Here is a 20,744-nt window from a genome sequence, read left to right as displayed (position 1 = left end):
CCAAGGAAAAAGAATGGGAGGAAGGGCCAGGACAAGGCCGGGGGGGGGGGGGAAAGTAAGAGGTAAGGGAGGGAGTGGAGGAGGGTTTCTCTCCTCTTGGCCCTCCATTGGCTCCGGCCCCTACATGTGCCGCCTCGGAATGAGCAGACGCAAGCAGACCCGGGCACCACTCCGGGGCCGGAACTCACCGCGTCACAGCCCAAGTAGAAGCCCAAAAAACCGAGAGATAGATAGAGAGATAGGGATGGGGGAGGGGGAGAGCAAGAGGAAAAGGGAGGGGTAGAAGGGAGGGGGGAATTGCTAAGTGAGAGTAAAGAAACAAGAAGCATGCAACTCGGTCTGTGCCCAGGGCAACAAAAGCCGGCTCCGCGCAGCTTGGTGGAGGGCAGAGCGCACAGGGTCTCGGTCCCTGCCAGAGATGCGCCCGTGGCGATAGAGCGCACAGCTCCCTGGGGCCCCCTGAGCCGCAGGGGCGGTGGCGGCACCGAGAGCTAAACGCTGCTCTCTACCCGAGGGGCTAGGTCCTGAGACGACCCCCTTGCTGTGGGGGAGGTGAAGACCGAGGCGAGGGGAGTTGGAGTCGAGCATCCTTTCTTCGGGAGAGAGGCTTTGGGCGGCGCACCAAGAAAGCTGGGGCCCGTGCGCCCCCCTGGACTATCTGGATATCGCCCACGTAGGGGGCACGGAGCCTGCCCCGACCGCCGGCTGAGACTCGGAGGCTACAGCTTCGCGGAGAGCGGAACGGTCCCGCGGGGAAGGCCAGCGGGGGGAGCCAGGCCGGACGCCTCTGACTCTGCCTCTCCCCATGCCCTGTGAGTCTCGGGCTCCTGGGAGCTGAAGCATCCGCAGGAGGCCCTCACGGAAAGGAGGGGGACGATGGCGGCGCCCGCGGGACTGGCCAAAGCGGCCGCGGGGAAGCTGTCCGAAGCGGTGGGCGAGCGCACCCGGCGCCTGGGCTCGGCGCTGCAGGAGACCCACCGGCAGCGCCGGCTGATCCTCGTCATCGTCTGCGTGGCGCTCTTTCTAGACAACATGCTCTACATGGTCATCGTGCCCATTGTGCCCGTCTACATCGCGGGCATGCACAAGGGCAGCGAAGAGGACTCCCCGCACCACCACCACCACCCGCCGCTGCCGCCCACGGCCAACGCCAGCCAGCCGGCCAATGCCACCAGCGCCCCGACGCCCCCTCCCAAGTCCAGCGCCAAGCCCACCTACCCGACCGAGAGCGAGGACATCAAGATCGGCGTGCTGTTCGCCTCCAAGGCCATTCTGCAGCTGCTGGTGAACCCCCTGAGCGGGCCCTTCATCGACCGCGTGGGCTACGACGCGCCCCTGCTCATCGGCCTGGGCGTCATGTTCGCGTCCACCGTCTTGTTCGCCTTTGCGGAGGACTACGCGACCCTGTTTGCCGCCCGCAGCCTGCAAGGGCTCGGTTCGGCCTTCGCCGACACGTCGGGTATAGCCATGATCGCAGACAAATACCCGGAGGAGCCCGAACGCAGCCGGGCCCTGGGCGTGGCCCTGGCCTTCATCAGTTTCGGCAGCCTCGTTGCGCCCCCCTTCGGCGGCGCCCTTTACCAGTTCGCAGGGAAGAGGTATCCTTTCCTGGTGCTGGCCGTGGTCTCCTTGCTGGACGGCTTCCTCCTCATGCTGGTAGCCAAGCCTTTCTCCGTCAAGGCGCGGGAAAACTTGCCTGTGGGCACGCCCATCCACCGGCTCATGCTGGACCCGTACATCGCCGTGGTGGCCGGGGCACTGACCACCTGCAACATTCCGCTGGCTTTTCTGGAGCCCACCATCGCCAACTGGATGAAGGAGAGCATGGGGGCGAACGAGTGGGAGATGGGACTCACCTGGCTCCCAGCCTTCTTTCCGCACGTCCTGGGCGTCTATCTCACGGTCAAGCTGGCGGCGCGCTACCCCCACCTGCAGTGGTTCTACGGGGCTCTGGGACTGGTGGTCATCGGAGCCAGTTCCTGCACGGTGCCGGCCTGCCACAACTTCGGCCAGCTGGTGGTGCCCCTGTGCGGCATCTGCTTCGGCATCGCGCTCGTAGACACCGCGCTGCTTCCCACGCTCGCCTTCCTGGTGGATGTGCGCCACGTCTCCGTCTATGGTAGCGTCTACGCCATCGCGGACATCTCCTACTCCGTGGCTTACGCGCTCGGGCCCATCGTGGCCAGCCAGATCGTACACACTCTCGGTTTCCCCCAGCTCAACCTGGGCATGGGCCTGGCTAACTTGCTCTACGCCCCGGTCCTTCTGCTCCTTCGCAACGTCTGCTATATGACGCCGTCCCGTTCCGAGCAGGACGTGCTTCTGGACGAGTCACCCAAGGGCCTCTACGACACTATCCGCCTGGAGGAGCGGTTAGGCAAAGACAAGCCTCGCCACGGCCTGCCCCCCGAAGGGGAGGTTTCCCTGGGATGGGAGGGGGAAGGCGCCGCCCAGGACCGTCCTAGGGCGTTGTCCGGGGAAGAGTCCTCGGACTACGACTACGAGTACAGTTAAAAAATATTTGGGAGGAGCGCGGGAGGACAAGTCCTTTAAACCCCTTGTTCCTCTGCCTCCTCCTTTTCTTAGAAACTTGGTATAAAAAGGGTTAAACTAAAGAAAATAGACCCATATAACACTGTCTAGGCTAGGTGGGTGGTGCTGGAGGGCCTTATTGTTTGTGCAACCAATGTATGTCCCTCTCTCCGCTCTTAGGACACGTTCCCAGTGTATTCTGCTTCCCTCCCGTTCTCTCGGTAATCCTCAATGTCTCCCTTCTCTTTCGCTCCGCTGTCTCACAGATGTTACCCAGTACCCTTTTCCTGTGCCCAATTCCGTCCCAATAACTGGCCGGACCCACAGTTCTCCGGCACCGGGAGTGATCTCCGTGGTAAATCGGAGACGCGATTCCTGCTGGGTCTTCCGGACCTGAGGCAGTCTGAGGTAACGACGCCTTGCTAGGGTATAACGCTCCCAGAGACTACATCGCACCCTTCCTCCTCAACCCTAAAACTTCTCGGCGGGAGTGGGTGGGGTGGTTTCTCTCATCTCTGCCTATCCCATTTAGCTGGAGTCTCTGTGTGCAAAAGTTTGTTCGAATTTGAAAAAAACAAAACAAAACAAAAAAATGTGTGTGACATACTGTGTATTTCTGTACGGGGAATAAAACCCGTGTAATGTCATTCAAGTTGTATATTCAGGGACAGGAACTCAATAAAGTGTATATACCGAAGCCTCTTCATTGCTAGGTCTCTAATTCGCATTGCGAGAGAAGCCAAGGTCTGGAGAGCCGGCTGCCTTCCGGAAGGGAGTGGGTGGGAATTATTTTCACACACACACACACGCACACACACACACCACGGACCTGGACAGTACCTTCGAAGTTGGAGGCAGAGAAGGATAAGGAGCCTCTGACTTATCCCTATAGACTCAAGTGCCCAAACTGTTCCCTTGCAACCCTTTAATTTGCCTACCTAAGACTAACTGGGTTCCGGGAAGCCGAAACATTTCCTTTTCTTCCCCACTAGTAGGGCCACCCCCTTCAGCCACACCACACACGCACACACACACACACTCCAGACATACACGTGCCTGCACCCTCGTACCCCTCCACACATCCCTAGCGCTTATCCCAGCTCAGCGTACACACATCCTTCTTCTATACATGTCTGTACTTCTACTCTCTTGCACATTTGCTTTCACAAAGACACTCCCTTTTTGCGTTCGCGTTCGCGTGCTACACACTCACGTATGTACCCTGTACACACTACTAAATATATCAGCTACCATGCACAAGTACCCTTGGGACCCTAGATGAGATCTAAGCTTCCTCTCCACACGAACACACACGTGTCCCCCTCCCCATCCTCACACCCACAACCTGTTCTCCGCCTCTTGCCCACACAGCAGATTTCGAAACACAGAATCCTTCTGTACTATTACCTTCCCTGCACCTACACTACTACCTCCTCATCCACTTCTAAGCTTTGCTTCTTTCAGGGCTGGTTCTGAAGCACCCGGAGTAGCCTCCTGGTACCAGAGAGGACAGCCCTTCCATCACCACCACCCCCTCCACACACACACACATATCTTTAAAATGCAAGGTTAGCACTTATAAACTATCTTAAAGGCATATACTCATCACACAATGAACAAGGCTATTTCCAGCTTACCCGTGCTCACGCCTCAATTTTGAATCTCCATCTACGCATTTAAGCCCCTGGCTATGAGGGGACTCTCTGACTTGGGAGAAGCCAGGTAGGGCCCAGGGGGAGGCCCCGCCTGCTTGGGCAGGGGTTCTGGTTCCAGACTCAGTTTCACAATCTTCCCACAACTTCTCCACTAGATGATTGAGTTCCAAATAAAGAAAAATAAGGAAGCAAATGGTAAGTACATGGATGGCAACGATCCAGTGAGAAGGCAAAGAAGAGACCCAAGCCCTTTCAAAAGTAAATTCGTATGTGTTTCCAGGAGAATTTTGTCTCTTTGTGGGTTTATATATCCTCCTCTACAAGAAGGAATAGGTAACTGTCCCTGTGTCAAGTTGGGTTCCTTTAATGATGTGACTATATTTCGGTGTGTGTTGTTGTGTATTCGTGAAGACACTCGGGTAAGAGAGAGGGAGTAGTTCTCAGCTGCTTGTCTCCCTGGAATATGTAAGTGTCAGTCTTCTTTAGGTGGTATTGTGTTTTTGTGTGACTGGGAAAGGTATCTTTTTATGTGTCTCTGTGCTGCCTATCTGAGAGCTCCTGCATTCAACTTAGCTAAGGAAAAATCTATTGGGCTCATCATGCCAGTCTTTACTAGTCCAGGCTCTGATCACTGAGTTCCCAGCCTTCGAGAGAGAGAGAGAGAGAGAGAGAGAGAGAGAGAGAGAGAGAGAGCCAAAGAGAGAGAGAGCCAAAGAGAGAGAAGCAGAAAGACACAGAGAAAAATATAGACAGAAACAGAAAGACACATACAGACACACACAAAGAGAAGTAGCAATTATTTGGTCCTGAGATTTAGAAGAAAATTTTTATGAGTGTTGGTGAGTACATATCCACACAAGTAGAACCTATGACTGCATCACATATGTGTGTACTGTGACTGCATCATATAAATGTGCACAAGTGTGTATTCAGTTGTGTCTAATGGTGTTCTGCTGTGTCTATGGATATGAATGTCTATGCATGTGTCTCCATGTATGAATCTGTGTATTCATATGAGTGTGAATCTGTGTCTATATACAAATCCCTGGATAAGTGGATGCAACTATATTTCTGCCTGTGTTCCTGACTGTGTGTATTAATATCTGAGTATGTTTGTCTATGCTAAATGGAGCACTTATATCTGGGGGGACTATATACAATTATTCATCATAAATGGGGGTGGGGACAATCATTCTAATCCATCATCCAGGGCTGGACCAAGGTTGGGTTTTCAGGATTTCCCCAAGATCCAGATACCAGCTCCCATCCTTGGTTTAGGATTCCCAGCTTCCCTCCACCATTCTCCTGCGGCATGTCCCTAAGTCAGCAAACAATCTGAAACCCTAATGCAGGAAGTATTTTCTCCTTTGTCCTTCGGCCCTCCAATCCTGACTGTGCCTGTATGAGTCGAGTTTATTTGTGTTAAAGTGTAAATGTATGTTTCCATGTTTTCTGCGTGGGATGTTTTCCCTTTACACAAAATGCTCAGAAAAGGGGAGCCCACATATCCAATTAGGTTTAAAGAAGCTGTCTGTGGGTACCAAAAAAATATCCTAGAAGATAGAATGATAAAGTGTGAAACAATAGAGTGAGCAGAAGGTATAAGCCAGTGCCCTTCCCTGAATGCCAATCTAACCTTGCTTTGAGAGCCATTTCCAGAGCTGTCTTGGCTACTGGAAATTCGAAGGGGAAGCCAATTTGACTGACAAGAAAAGGTGACAACAGGAGAGAGGAGATGAAGGTGAGAGACAGAAGTATAGACAAGGAAAAAGAGAAGGAACTTAATGGTGGGGAAGAGACTAAAAGAAGGTGGATAAGAAGAGTGGAAAAAGGGAAATGAGAAAGAATAGGCAAAAGGAAGGAAAGGGGAAATAAGGGGAGAAGGACAGAAGGAAACAGTGAAAAAAAAATGGGAAGACAGCAAGAGGGTAAAGTGGGTAAAGAAAAGGGAAGCAAAGAGTAAAGAACGAGAAGAGGGAAAGAAAGGAGAAGGTGAGAAAGGTGAGGGAGGAAGGAGGGGAAAGAAAACGAGAGCAAGGAGGGGGAGGAGAAAGAAGGGTTACTCAGGGGAGGGGAGGGAGGGGAGGGAATAAGTGAGGAGAGGCGCGCCGGGCTCGCTCGCAGCCAGTCCAGTGGCCGCGGGGAACTGGGCGGCGCGTCGGGACAAGCTACCATGGACAGAGCCTGCCGCTCCCGGGAGCAAAGCTGATTCCTCTGATTGCGGCAGTCGGCCAGACGCTGGCTTGTCAGTAACCCTGCACCCTAGCACCCTGGCAGTCGCCTTCTGACACCCACGGTTGCAGCTGCGCCAACTACAGCAGGTAAGGCGAGCAGGAAGCAGAGTGGAGTTGGGTGGGGTAGAAGGAAAGGACTATTAATGGCAAACGAGTGCTTTCCTTGACCCTGGGGGCAAAGGAGGCACTAAAGACAAGAGGAGAAAGTTTGGGGATTGTCCCCCAAGTCCCCGGAGGTCCCACGTGGGCATTATTTAGAGGCTATCACCAGATCTGTATTGTGCATGGAAGAAATGTTTGGGTGATATCCACAAACTCCCCTCCGAGGATCTAGGTGTCAGTTCTGTGAGTAGTCCCAGTGATCCCTGACACCTGTCTTAAAGATATTCTTGTATGCATTCCCCCGGGCCAGGGTACAAGATTCCCTGACCTTACCTGGACTTTCCTGAGCACATTCGGATTTGATTTCTCTTCTAACCACTGCAAGCTTCCCTTTCTTTTCCTTCTGAGTTCCAGTTCCCCTGGGTTAAAAGAAGATTCCTACTCAGTGTATCTCCCCAAGGTAGTTGCTTCAGTCAGTCCTGACTTTACCGTCAAGGGGCACTCCATTCCCAAGGAAACCTTTGAACTCAGTATAGTCGAAACAGACTCTCTTTTTGGAGTAGATGGTACCTCACTCCTCTCAGGACCCAGAGGAATAGTATTGGAAGCCCTGTTCAGATGGGAAAGAGGAAGAGGGAAATTGGAGCAGGAATGTGTGGGACAATGCCAAGGCCTATGACTCTCCTGGGAGCAGTAGGCACCCATGGACCTGTAAATGGACTGGGACAGACAAGATCCAGCAGTCACTTGTATGATTTCTATTTCGAGAGACAGGAAAAGAAAATCAAGCATGACTATGATACAGAGTGTCAGCTTGTCAAGAGCTAAGAAATTAATAGTCCAAGCAAAGAGGGGAAGTTTGTTTTGAAAATCTATGTGACTCATGGCTGCCCCAGCCCTGGAATCTCCCCTGAATCTAGAAGATTTAGTTCCCCTCTTCTTTCTGGATAGATGTTCTCTTCCTGAGTAGAGTAAGGATTGGGAAAAGACTATTTCAATAGCTAACATTTATATAGCACTTTACATATTATTTCTTTCATCTTCACAATAACCCTGTATGTAGGTATATTACTATGCCAATTTTACCGATGAGGAAACTGAGGCCGAAAGAGTTTAGGAGGATAAAGGGAAGGATCATAATTAAATGTTCCAGAAAGGAGTAAAAAAAAAAGTCAGATGGAAAGGGGAGATAAAGTTATTGGCCAGGATTAGTGTTGCTGACAAAAGGAAAAGGACTTTAGGCATCAGAAGGGAATGGGGAAAAACAATCTAAGAAGTGTGAATGAGGAGTGGGGAGAGTGGAACTCTGATTACAAATAAGGTATTGAATATATAATTGTGTTGGAAAGCCATTTTTTGATACAAAAGTAGAAGAAGGTATAAAAACAAAGGGGTGTCCTAGTTTGGAAAGGTAAGAAGAGGATCTTAAAGCCTGGAGATGCCAGAACTTGATATGAAGGATAAAGACTTTCAATCTAAATGCCTTCTCCCCCTACTTTCCTGACCTATTCATCTCTCTACTCCTGATATGCTAGTGTTTAAAATCATGAATCCAGTTACTTTCAGATCTCCTCAGTAATGTAGTAATAGTAATAGTATCAGCAGCAAAAGCAATCATTATTATTATATTATAAAAAGAACCATGTCATGATTAGAGAACAAGCATTGGAGCAAAAAAGGTCTAGTTTCAAAACCTGTCTCTGATACATAATATCTATGTAGCCACAATCAAGGCACAACTTCTCAGAACCCTAGGCAACTCTCCATGACAATATAAGAGATTAGAGATGAGTTGATAACCTGTATTAGTGGATAAAGTTTACACAACAAGAACTTTTCCCCATAAAATCACCTGTCTAGATTATGCATATGTATATATGTGCATATATTATTGCCCACTTATAGAAAGGGAGGAAAATTCCTAATGATTATACCATGGGCCATGGGTAATGGAAAGTTAGAGGATCACAAAAGATCATAGAAATGATCTAGTTCAATTCTCTCATTTTACAGTTGAGGGAGCTAAGGATTAGAAAGATGAAACACATGGCCTGAGATCACAGAGGTAGTAAGTAGCAGTAAACAGGTAGTAACCTGTAGCCCTGTGACTCTATGTTCAACCCAGGTTCGTGGTTCTTTTCACAGTAGTAGCAGACTGCTTAAGGGTTTCATGCCCTAAAAAGTGAAAAGAATCTAAGGTCTAGATGATAGGAACAAAAGATTGAAGCCAGATTTTACCTAAGGGGAGAATCAGCCTTAAGAAATTGTTAAAAGATGTCTTCAAGATTATTGAATAGACACAAATATGGGGGAGGAAAAATAAGATAATTTCCAAAGTAAGAGCCATAGATAGATAATCCAACAGAGGAGTGTGCAAGATCCTCTAAGTCCAGTCCATCTGAACCCAGGGAGAAAATCTTTGACATTTTGAGAGAGAAGGATTTTTCTTAACTATACTTCTCCAGATAGGTTATTCACATGGGGGTTAGAAAAGGAGAGGGGGCAGTCATTATTATTGGCCAATCCATATGTACTAAATTGCAACTATTGCAGGAATCTTTTCTGGGGACATTGGTCCTCCCACTGTACACAGCACAGAATTATGTAACTCATTAACTGCACTATTCCTCTTTATATTTTCCCTGTAGCCACCCAGTAAAATACTTTTAGAAATATCAGCTTTGCTATAATTGTGATAAAGAAGTGTCTACACTTTAGCTAAGAGATTTTGAAGGAAAATCTGAAGTCTCCAGAAGGCAGAAAAATATCAGTGGCTATGAAAACACAGAGGTTACATCAATCACAGATAGATATGGGATGTTGGAAAGCATGGTAGAGTGGATAAAATATCCAATTCATAATCAATCCTGGATGTTCCACTCAGACATTGCAGGACTTTTGGGTAGGACTGTTCTGGCCTTTGATTATCTCATCGTTAAAATCATGGGGTTAGATCAGATGACTTCAAAGATCCTCTCCAGTAGAAATATTCTGTGCTTTATAATAAAGAATAAGGAAAATCTTGGGGAAAGTATGCAAGCTTCAGTTTCAACTGCTATCTCTCCCCTTTCTGTCTGGGGATCTTTAGAAGACTTCCCATTATCTTTGTTTCCTCTCTCATGACACTAAAAGCCTGATCTATCCAAAGTCTCAACCCCATCACTCAGGGCTAGTTTACCTATAGGCAGTTCCTATAAGATTTTGATTTGAGTAATATCAGAAAATACTCAATTTGGTTAAAAAAAAAAAAACTCCTACAACAGTCTGCCATGGCACTTTCCTGATCTTAGTTTTTTACCTTTTAGGGCAACCAAGGTGTAAATTCACAGGCATAGATGGGCCTCTTGCTCTTATTTCAGAGTAACTTAGAATTTTATAAGAGCTTATCCTCTCTGAATGTTACTTTGCATTTATTTCTAAGGCTTCCAAACAAGGTTTTTTTCCTCTCTCTTTAGACACAGTCAGACATATATCACTATATATGGTAGATAATCTATCAAAGCTAATGCATTCCACTCTTAATCTGATGAAGTTCCTGATTTAGGTTTGACTGCACAGGCTCTGTCCCCACTCTGTCTCTTTTCCGTCCCCACTCTGTCTCCTTCCTGTCCCTTATTTATCCCCTCCCTGTCCATCTCCCTAGTTGCTGCTCAAGATTTGGTTTGATCGGACTTCAGACAGAGTTTGGCAGCTGGTTATATTATTTTGAATATAATCTTAATATATACATAAAAATAAATGTAGATGTTTGGTGCTTGTACTTTCACATATGATTTCATTTTGAAATTTTGCTTATTTGAATCTTGATTGCTGTTGATACTTTTAAAGTTTACAATTTAAAGACTGCTTTTCCAATGGGAAGGTTGGGCTATGATGTCTAAACCTTACTTTCAGCTCTAATCATCTTTGACTCTAAAAGAGGAAGTCAAGAAGCTCAAGTTTCAGTTTTTACTTTTTCCACTAATATTTGCATATCTTTGGGAAGGTATTTTACTTCTCTGGTGCTTAGATGTTATGGAGGAGTTAGAACAGTTTACCCAAGAGGTTCTTTACATATATACATTTATACACATACATACACACACACACACACACACACACACACATATAATAGCTATCTTATGTACTTTTGATTTTCCAAATTATTACTGTCCCTACTATTGTTTATCTTGAGGCTCTGTAGGGAGAGTTATGAATATCTCTGAATGGACATAGACCAGAAAATCATAGATTTAAAGCTAAAAAGAGAGACAAGTTAAGTCCAACCTCCACATTTTACAGATAAGGAAACTGAGGCACAGAGAGATTTGATAACTTGCTTCTGCAAGCCCTTTTATTTTCTGTGCATTTTAATTTTCTAGAATTTTACAGTTAATGTGTCTATTTTTCAGATACCACTCTCCAGAAAGAGTTTCAGAAAGACAAAGTGATTTATCTCAAAATCACACAGCTGGGCCAGAAACCAGGTCACTTGGCTCCCAGGTTATTGCTCTAAACTCATACCATTCCAGAACTAGACAGGCCATAAGAGTTCATCTATCTAGTCCAATTTTCAATTTCCCATAGAAACTGAGGTTCAGCAAAGTTAAGTGACACAAAATAGAGGCAACACCTGGACCAGAAACCAGATATTGTCACGGGTACAGATTATATTTCCCCTAGAGCTTATCAGGAAAATTTCAGGTACTCTTGAGTATTTCTACTTGGAATACAGCTCCCAGATCATTTTAGAAGGTCAGTGAGATCAAGAGGAAAGATTCTTGGAATAGGAACCAATTAATGGCTCTGGACTGAACTATGTCTTATTGTTAAGTACCCAGGGAAACCACAGCACTGGCTGTAGCTTATTTTCTCCATTTCTAACATAGAAAGAACAATTTCTGCCCCTACCTTCCTCAAAGTGTTTATGGAGCATCAGTTTGTTTAGGTTTGGAGAGAAGGGAGTTAAGGGGACTCAAAACTCTGAGGATATTTTCAGGTCTGGTTTGCAAATGTATACTGACTTCCCCTCTCAATCACTTCTTCTCTTTTCATCCCTAGTACTTGGTGAGTATCCTCCACAAGTGTTGAATCCTGGACTCAAGGCAGAGGGGTGAGCAGCTAGAACTCAAAGATGCCTGTTCTGGAGAAAAAGCCTCTGAAAAAGACTGAAAAGGATGCCAGCAAAGAGGAAGTAGTAAGTGACCACATTTCTGTTTTTGAAATTTATTTTTAAAGTTTTTTTATTAAAATTTTTTTATTTTTCAAAACATATGCATGAATAATTTTTCAACATTAACCCTTGCAAAATCTTGTGCTCCAGTTTTTCTCTCTGTTCCCCCACCCTCTCCCATAGATGGCAAGTAGTTCAGTATATGTTAAATATGGTAGAAATACATGTTAAATCCAATATATGCATCCATATTTATATAATTATCTTGCTGCACAAGAAAAATTAAATCAAACCAGGAAGAAAATGAGAAATAAAATAAAATATAAGCAAACAACAACAAAAAAGTGAAAATGCTATGTTGTAATCCACACTCAGTCCCCACAGTCCTCTCTCTAGGTGTAGATGGCTCTCTTTATCACAAGATCATTGGAACTGGTCTGAATCATCTCATTGTTGAAAAGAGCCATGTCCATCAGAATTGATCATCACATAATCTTGTTGTTGCCATATACAATGATCTCCTGGTTCTACTTATTTCACTTAGCATCAGTTCATGTAAGTTTCTCCAAGCCTCTCTGAAATCATCCTGTTGGTCATTTCTTACAGAACAATAATATTCCATATCATTAATATACCATAACTTATTCTGCCATTCTCCAGTTGATGGGTATCCACTCAGTTTTCAGTTTCTTGCCACTACAAAAAGGGTTGTCACAAACATTTTTGCACATACAGGTCCTTTTCCCTTCTTTAAGATCTCTTTGGGATATAAGCCCAGTAGAAACACTGCTGGATCCAAGGATATGCACAATTTGATAACCTTTTGGGCATAGTTCCAAATTGCTCTCCACAATGGTTGACTCCATTCACAATTTCACCAACAATGTATTAGCATCCCAGTTTTCCCACATCCCCTCCTACATTTGTCATTATCTTTTCCTGTCATCTTAGCCAATGTTAGAGGTTTGTAGTGGCATCTCAGGGTTGTCTTAATTTGCATTTTTCTAATCAATAATGGTTTAGAGCACCTTTTCATATGATTAGAAAGGGTTTCAATTTCTTCCATCTGAAAATTGTCTGTTCATATCTTTTGACCAGTTATCAATTGTAAAATGGCTTGAATTCTTATAAATTTGGGTCAATTCTCTATATATTTTAGAAATGAGGCCTTTATCAGAACTCCCAAATGTAAAAATTTTTCCCAGGTTATTGCTTCCCTTCTAATCTTGTTTGCATTGATTTTGTTTGTACAAAAACTTTTTAATTTAATATAATCAAAATTATCTATTTTATGATCAATAATGATCTCCAGTTCTTCTTTGGTCACAAATTCCTCCTTCTTCCACAGATCTGAGAGGTAAACTATGTTCTTCTAATTTGTTTATAATATCACTTTTTATGTCTAGATCATGAATCCATTTTGATCTATATATACAATGTTAGCTGTGGATCAACATCTAGTTTCTGCCACTAGTTTACAATTTTCCCAGCAGTTTTTGTCAAATAGTGAATTCTTGTCCCAAAAGCTGGGGTAATCATATTCCTAAACTCATTTGAACAGAGTGAGAGAGTGCTAGACTCTGAATTACTAGTGATCTAAATTCTACATAAATCATTTCCCATGGAGTCTTTCAGTTCTTATTCCAAACATTATTCATTTCTTGGGGGTGCAGAGGAAGTGAGAAACATCCTTCCCTTATAAAGAGAGATCAGCTAGTACAGAGTTAAAAATGGAAAGATGGGAGAGTAATTCATGGAAACCATAACCCCAGAAATGGAACCTGTTCCCAAAGAAATAACATGGTCTGGTCATCATTGCTTCTATTCCAATCACCCTCAAAGTTAAGGGTAAGTATATAGAGGGTAGAATTATGAGTCTATAAAACACCTGGATTTTCCCTGCTGACCTCTATTTTCTCCATCGAAGAGATGATCTCTCTTTTCCCAAGAGGCAAGAAGCCTTAGACTAACTGACCCCAAACTTTCCTTAAATCTAGCAAGGCAGAAGAAGAGCCTGGTGTTTGAGAGAACTGCTGATGCAACCTATTTCCTATGCTCAGCCAGGCCTTCCTGAGGGGTGCTATCTAAGTAATTGGACAGTCCTCATCTCATTCTGCAAATTCTTTTTTTAAAAACATACATATTTTATATTCATTTATAATCTATCTTTCCCTCTGTATCCCATCATTGAACAATAATGACAACAACAAAAAGAAAAAGAAAACCCTCAATGTAAGACACATAATCTAGGAAAACAATTCCTACATTAGCAATACTCCAGAATGCTCTCATTGTATTTTAAGGTCGCCATGTCTCTGACACGTTTCATCTTTAGCCTTGACTATTTAATTTCAATCTTATTTCATCTTTCGTCTTCTGGGCTTATGGTTTGTTATTCCATTGAAGAGAGTTCTAAAGTCTTCCAAAGTTGTTTTTCTCTATAATGTTGTATTTTAATAAATAGTTCTTTTAGTCCTACTCATTTAATTCTCTATCAGATCATAGAGGTCTTCCTAACTTCCTCTGAAACTGTTCATTTAATTATTTCTTCTGGCATAATAATACAAAATATTTACTGTGGTGTTCTCTTCTTTTTTATAATATATGATGGTTCTCTGTGGGAGCAGGTTTCTTGGGGAGGTTTTCAGAGGCAGCCTTAGTTTCAGTTCTGAGTAATAATCACTCCAAATGCAGCAAGCTGATAAAATCCAAACATTTATTTTCTCCTTCCAAGTCTCATCTCTTTCCTTGGGCCTGGTTAGCTTTCTTAGAGGCCTATCTTTCAGTGGAGAAGTGAAGGTGGAGAGCCTGCCACCATGGTGGTGTGAGATGGGATGAATGAATCTGGTTCTGCCTCTGAGAGTGGGCTTCTTCTGAACTAATTCATTTCACTAACTCAGCTCCTTTTTATGCTCTTTTAGAGGTGTAAACTCAAATATTGACTCCTCCTCTGAGAGAGTAGGATTTTGGGTTTCTGACTTGTGAATCTCATACTGAATACTGACCAGTGAATCTCCCAAAAGTGTGAACTCCAATGAGTACTTAAATACATTAGTGAACTAGAGAATTTGCTAAGTACCATGCTAAATTAAGCAACTGACATCATTTTGTAAGGATTCTAACAATTTATAAACAATATATGTGTATATTATGTACATATTTACAATAATATAAAATAATTCAAATTGATATAACATAATTTGTTTTGCTAATTCTCAATAGGAGGACAATTGCTTAATTTTCTATTTTTGTCCTTTCTTTGATTTCTTCAGTTTGAATCCAAGGATATACATTATGGAACTTCATGCACTTATGGAACTTTTTGTCACCCTGTAATTTTTTTTTTGTTTCATTTGAGTTCCAAGTGGTTTTCCTCCTTCCCTCTAAATTTCACACCAGGGAAGAGCAACATTTGACACAAATATGTATATATATATACATATTTGTGTCAAATGTTGTGAAACTATATCATATATAGCTTCATATATCAATTCTCGGTCCTCTCCAATACTTCCTGCCCACTGTCAAAAGAAAATTAAATATATTTAAGAAAAATAAAATATGCAAAACTCAGCAAAATAAATTCTCACATTTGCATGTTCAAAAATATGTCTCATATGCATTTTAATTACATTAATAAGAAGTGCATAGACTCAGTTTTCAATTCACAAGATAAACCTTCCAAAACTATGGCTCCCTACATGTCACTCCTGTCCCACACTTCCTCCCCCCCAATACTACCTTCACAAATATATTCAAAACTTCCAGAAAATACACAGGAAACTACATTTCCAGTTTCTGCTTTGACATTGATCTTGGGCAAGTCACCGCATTTCTCTGAGCCTTAGGCTCAATTTCTTCATCCGTTTAAGAGAATGTTGAATAAGATGTTACCTAAGTTCCCCTCCAGCTCTAACAGTCTAGGATTCTGATTCCCTTGCTTCCGAGTGCCTAGTCCAGAGTCATAAAATACCCTCAATATTAGGGATTCTCTATACAAAGCACTTAGAGGACAAAGAATTGTAAAACCTTAGATTGTTTGTTTTGGAAGACCAGAAGGATTAATTCTTGCTACTCTAATATGCCATTATTAGCCTCTCCTCTCCTTGATGACAAAGGGAGGCATTTCATAAAATTGCTGATATCAAGACATCTGTTTCTACACATATCCCCACACCCCATTGCAGGCATATCTTACAATTGTCCTCCCAGGATAGATAAGATTCCCAGAAGGTACCAGAATACCCAAATGTTTGATCAGCAAACCATTTCTTAACCAGGTCTCCCTAGATTCCTTCAAATTGGAGATGGTATATTTGAAAAAAAAAAAAAAAAGCAAACATTCCATTGGATGACAAGAGACTTCTGACCATGGGGAGCTCACTACCTCATAAGACAGTCTATTCCATGGAGACAAAAGTGATATAGAGGAAAGCATTACATCTAAGATCAGAAGAAATTTATTTAGATGCCATCTTTGCTATTTATTATTTGCATGATGAACAAGTTGTTTAATCTCTCTGAACCTCAATTTCTTTACTTACAGAATGAAGTTGAATTAGACGATCTCTTAGATTTCTTCCAGCTCTAAATCTATGGTCATGTCTGAGTACGATATTTAAAGAGTCCTCTAGCTTTAAAGTTTCTTCTGGGGATGGCTCCATTAGTTAATAAGTTTTTTCTTAAATGGACCCAAAATATATTTTTCTGTATTTCTAAATAGAGACCAAAAGGTTCCTCTCAAAAGCCATGCAGAACAACTCCTTCCAATTTTCAGATTCTATGATTCTATACCTAATTATCATTTTTTTGGAGCTAATGAACTTTGGACCTGTCCTAATTTGTTTGTTCACACAAAGACCCTTTGCAGTTCCCATCTCTTTTCTTTAAATGATGGGGGCTCTGCTCACAGGTCAGAGGAAATTCACATCTCTAGGTTACCTACTTTCACTGGGCAGGCTTCCTCTGCTACCTTGGGATAGGAGGAAGAGGCTTTTTTATGCTTCATGCTCGCATATCCCTACTAGTTAGTTTTACCTCTAGGAACTGAGCATTTACAGCTGGCAGGAACCTTGGAGGTGACACTAAATTTAATGCTTTTCAACTGTACCAATCTTCTGATCTATATAGCACCATAACATTCCTTCTCTAAGTATCCATGAGAATAATCAGGCCAGGGGAATACACCTGACCTTTGTTTCTTTGGTACTGCTTCACTTAATAGGTCTCATTTTAATTTCCCATTGGGCAGAAAGGTTCAATGCAAAATCAGGATTAGAGTCCATTTGGTAGGATGCCACCCAAAGTTGCTTTCCCTGATTCCAAGCCATTATCCCCCAAGAACTCCTTGCTTCCTTTCCCTTGCTCTCAAGGTTATTTAATGTTCTTTACTGCTTGATATTGGATGATAGAGCTAGGATTAGGCAAGTGGGGGTAACATATAAACAGGGATATCATAGTATCTTCTTTACACAAGATCAAAGACTGCAACTTCTGCTAATTATGCTAGAATATAAGTGGATAGTTTTGTCTCTAGTTTCTGGTTTTCAAAAGTAGATTAAAGATATGATTTCAGTGAGTTCTTCCACTGACTTAGAGAAGAATGGAAAATGAGAATAAATGCTCATTCACTACCTGGAAATCTACCTCCTCTGTACCAGTGAGATGTCAACTTTCTTTTGCTGTAGAAATGTGCTTTGTGTCAAACACTCATTTGGCTTTATGGTAATGGTAAGGAACCTTTGTTTATTTTAAGAGCCAATAATCCTAAAGTGTTGGAAATCCTTTGAAGGACACATACAAATAAAAATCAACTTAGTTTAGGGCGGATTTTTTTTGAATGATATATGTCCCAAAACTGTGGTAGTGACCCCATATGGGATCTTATAACTGAATGTGGGAGTTGTCAAATAATGATTTGTTATCAGTAAATGTTTGATTTGTATACCTGTTTTATATACTTATATATCTGGAGTTACATAAAAATTTCTTAGGTGAAAATGGATTATTAGTGAAAGCTCTGACATATGCAACCTTCAATTCATATACTTTGAATTTTTAACAAAATAAAATTATACTCAGGGATTTTTAAAAATTTTCAGTTTCATGTTATAACCAGTTAAGGGACAAACAATGAAGAAAGGACCAGAAGGAGAGGAAAGAAAGAGGAAAAAATCAGAGGAAAAAGATTAAGGGAGAGAGAAATGCAAATAGAAATTGGAAGGAGAGAGACTAAAGGAGAGGAGGTAAAAGATAAAGACATATACAGAGTATGAAAAAAAGGAAAAATTTAGGAAAGAGGCTCAGTAGTTTCTGAATGGAGAACAGAGTAATAGAACACTCACTCCAGAAAAAAAAATCTGAGTTTATATCCCAACTCTGACTTTTACTATCTGTTGGTCAACTACCCCAACCAACTTATTTACTCAAAATGTATCTTTCTTGACCTTCCTACAAGGTTTGGTACTGATGATCTCCTATCTTCCTGGATGTTCCATCTTTCTCTGGGTTGTTGTTATTCTTCTATTCCTTGGTTCTGCTCTTACATGTATGAATGTTGTTTTTTTTTTAATTTTATTATTTTTTTTATTTAATAGCCTTTTATTTACAGGATATATGCATGGGTAACTTTACAGCATTAACAATTGCCAAACCTCTTGTTCCAATTTTTCACCTCTTACCCCCCCCACCCCCTCCCCCAGATGACAGGATGACCAGTAGATGTTAAATACATTAAAATATAAATTAGATACACAATAAGTATACATGACCAAAACATTATTTTGCTGTACAAAAAGAATCAGACTCTGAAATATTGTACAATTAGCTTGTGAAGGAAATCAAAAATGCATGTGTGCATAAATATAGGGAGTGGGAATTCAATGTAATGGTTTTTAGTCATCTCCCAGAGTTCTTTTTCTGGGCATAGCTAGTTCAGTTCATTACTGCTCCATTAGAAATGATTTGGTTGATCTCGTTGCTGAGGATGGCCTGGTCCATCAGAACTGGTCATCATATAGTATTGTTGTTGAAGTATATAATGATCTCCTGGTCCTGCTCATTTCACTCAGCATCAGTTCGTGTAAGTCTCTCCAGGCCTTTCTGAAATCATCCTGTTGGTCATTTCTTACAGAACAGTAATATTCCATAATTTTCATATACCACAATTTATACAGCCATTCTCCAACTGATGGACATCCATTCAGTTTCCAGTTTTTAGCCACTACAAAAAGGGCTGCCACAAACATTCGTGCACATACAGGTCCCTTTCCCTTCTTTATAATCTCTTTGGGATATAATCCCAGTAGTAACACTGCTGGATCAAAGGGTATGCACAGTTTGATAACTTTTTGAGCATAGTTCAAACTACTCTCCAAAATGGTTGGATTCGTTCACAACTCCACCAACAATGCATCAATGTCCCAGTTTTCCCGCATCCCCTCCAACAATCATCATTATTTTTTCCTGTCATCTTAGCCAATCTGACAGGTGGGTAGTGGTATCTTAGAGTTGACTTAATTTGCATTTCTCTGATTAGTAAAGACTTGGAGCATCTTTTCATATGACTAGAAATAGTTTCAATTTCTTCATCTGAGAATTGTCTGTTCATATCCTTTGACCATTTTCAATTGGAGAATGGCTTGATTTTTATAAATTAGAGTTAATTCTCTATATATTTTGGAAATGAGGCCTTTATCAGAACCTTTGACTGTAAAAATATTTTCCCAGTTTATTGCTTCCCTTCTAATCTTGTCTGCATTAGTTTTGTTTGTACAAAAACTTTTCAGTTTGGTATAATCGAAACTTTCTATTTTGTGATCAGTAATGATCTCTAGTTCTTCTTTGGTCATAAAGACCTTCCCCTTCCACAGGTCTACGAGGTAAACTATCCTGTGTTCCTCTAATTTATTAATAATTTCATTCTTTATGCCTAGGTCATGAACCCATTTTGACCTTATCTTGGTGTACGGTGTTAAGTATGGATCAATGTGCAGGGCTGGTTCAATATTAGGAAAACTATCAACATAATTGGCCATGTTAATAACCAAATTAACAAAAACCATATGATCATCTCAATAGATGCAGAAAAAGCATTTGATAAAATCCAACATCCATTCCTATTAAAAACACTTGAGAGTATAGGAATAAATGGACTTTTCCTTAAAATAATCAGCAGCATTTATTTAAAACCATCAGTAAGCATCATATGTAATGGAGACAAACTGCAACCATTCCCAATAAGATCTGGAGTGAAACAAGGTTGCCCACTATCACCGTTACTATTTAATATTGTATTAGAAACGCTAGCTTTAGCAATAAGAGCTGAGAAAGAGATTAAAGGAATAAGAATAGGCAATGAGGAAACCAAATTATCACTCTTTGCCAATGACATGATGGTATACTTAGAGAACCCCAGAGATTCTGCTAAAAGTTATTAGAAATAATCCACAACTTTAGCAAAGTTGCTGGTTATAAAATAAACCCACATAAGTCATCAGCATTCTTATATATCACTAACAAAATCCAACAGTCAGAGTTACAAAGAGAAATTCCATTTTAAGTAACTACTGATAATATAAAATATTTAGGAATCTATCTGCCAAGGGAAAATCAGAAACTTTATGAGCAAAATTACAGACCACTTTTCACACAAATTAAGTCTGATCTAACCAATTGGAAAAATATTAAATGCTCTTGGATAGGGCGATCAAATATAATAAAGATGACAATATTACCTAAACTAATTTATTTATTTAGCGCTATACCAATCAGACTCCCAAAAAACTATTTTAATGACCTAGAAAAAATAACAACAAAATTCATATGGAAAAACAAAAGGTCAAGAATTTCAAGGGAATTAATGAAAAAAAAAAATCAAATGAAGGTGACTTAGCTGTACCAGATCTAAAATTATATTATAGAGCAGCAGTGACCAAAACTATTTGGTATTGGCTAAGGAATAGATTAGTTGATCAGTGGAATAGATTAGGTTCAAGGGATAAAACAGTCAACAAATATAGCAACCTAGTCTTTGACAAACCCAAAGACCCCAGCTTTTGGGATAAGAAC

General features: G+C 41.9%; 2 protein-coding genes across 2 annotated transcripts in view; both read left to right on the top strand.

Moving 5' to 3' along the window:
• The first annotated feature begins 308 nt into the window (after window positions 1-308).
• Window positions 309-3,229, top strand: SLC18A3 (solute carrier family 18 member A3). The gene has a single exon (XM_003759273.3). The coding sequence runs from the start codon at window positions 877-879 to the stop codon at window positions 2,512-2,514; it is 1,638 nt and encodes a 545-aa protein (XP_003759321.2). The 5' UTR covers window positions 309-876; the 3' UTR covers window positions 2,515-3,229.
• A 3,070-nt stretch (window positions 3,230-6,299) lies between these two features.
• Window positions 6,300-20,744, top strand: part of CHAT (choline O-acetyltransferase) — a 104,976-nt gene continuing 90,531 nt past the window's right edge. The window contains exons 1-2 of the mRNA XM_031956270.1: window positions 6,300-6,508; window positions 11,564-11,699. Of these exons, the coding sequence (XP_031812130.1) occupies window positions 11,637-11,699 (63 nt within the window). The 5' untranslated portion in view covers window positions 6,300-6,508; window positions 11,564-11,636. The remainder of the gene's footprint in view (window positions 6,509-11,563; window positions 11,700-20,744) is intronic.

This window comes from Sarcophilus harrisii, chromosome 2, assembly GCF_902635505.1.
Source record: "Sarcophilus harrisii chromosome 2, mSarHar1.11, whole genome shotgun sequence".
NCBI classification, from domain to species: Eukaryota; Metazoa; Chordata; class Mammalia; order Dasyuromorphia; family Dasyuridae; genus Sarcophilus; species Sarcophilus harrisii.
The sequence above is the reverse complement of the archived record's forward strand: the minus strand, read 5'-3'. Positions and strand labels throughout refer to the sequence as shown.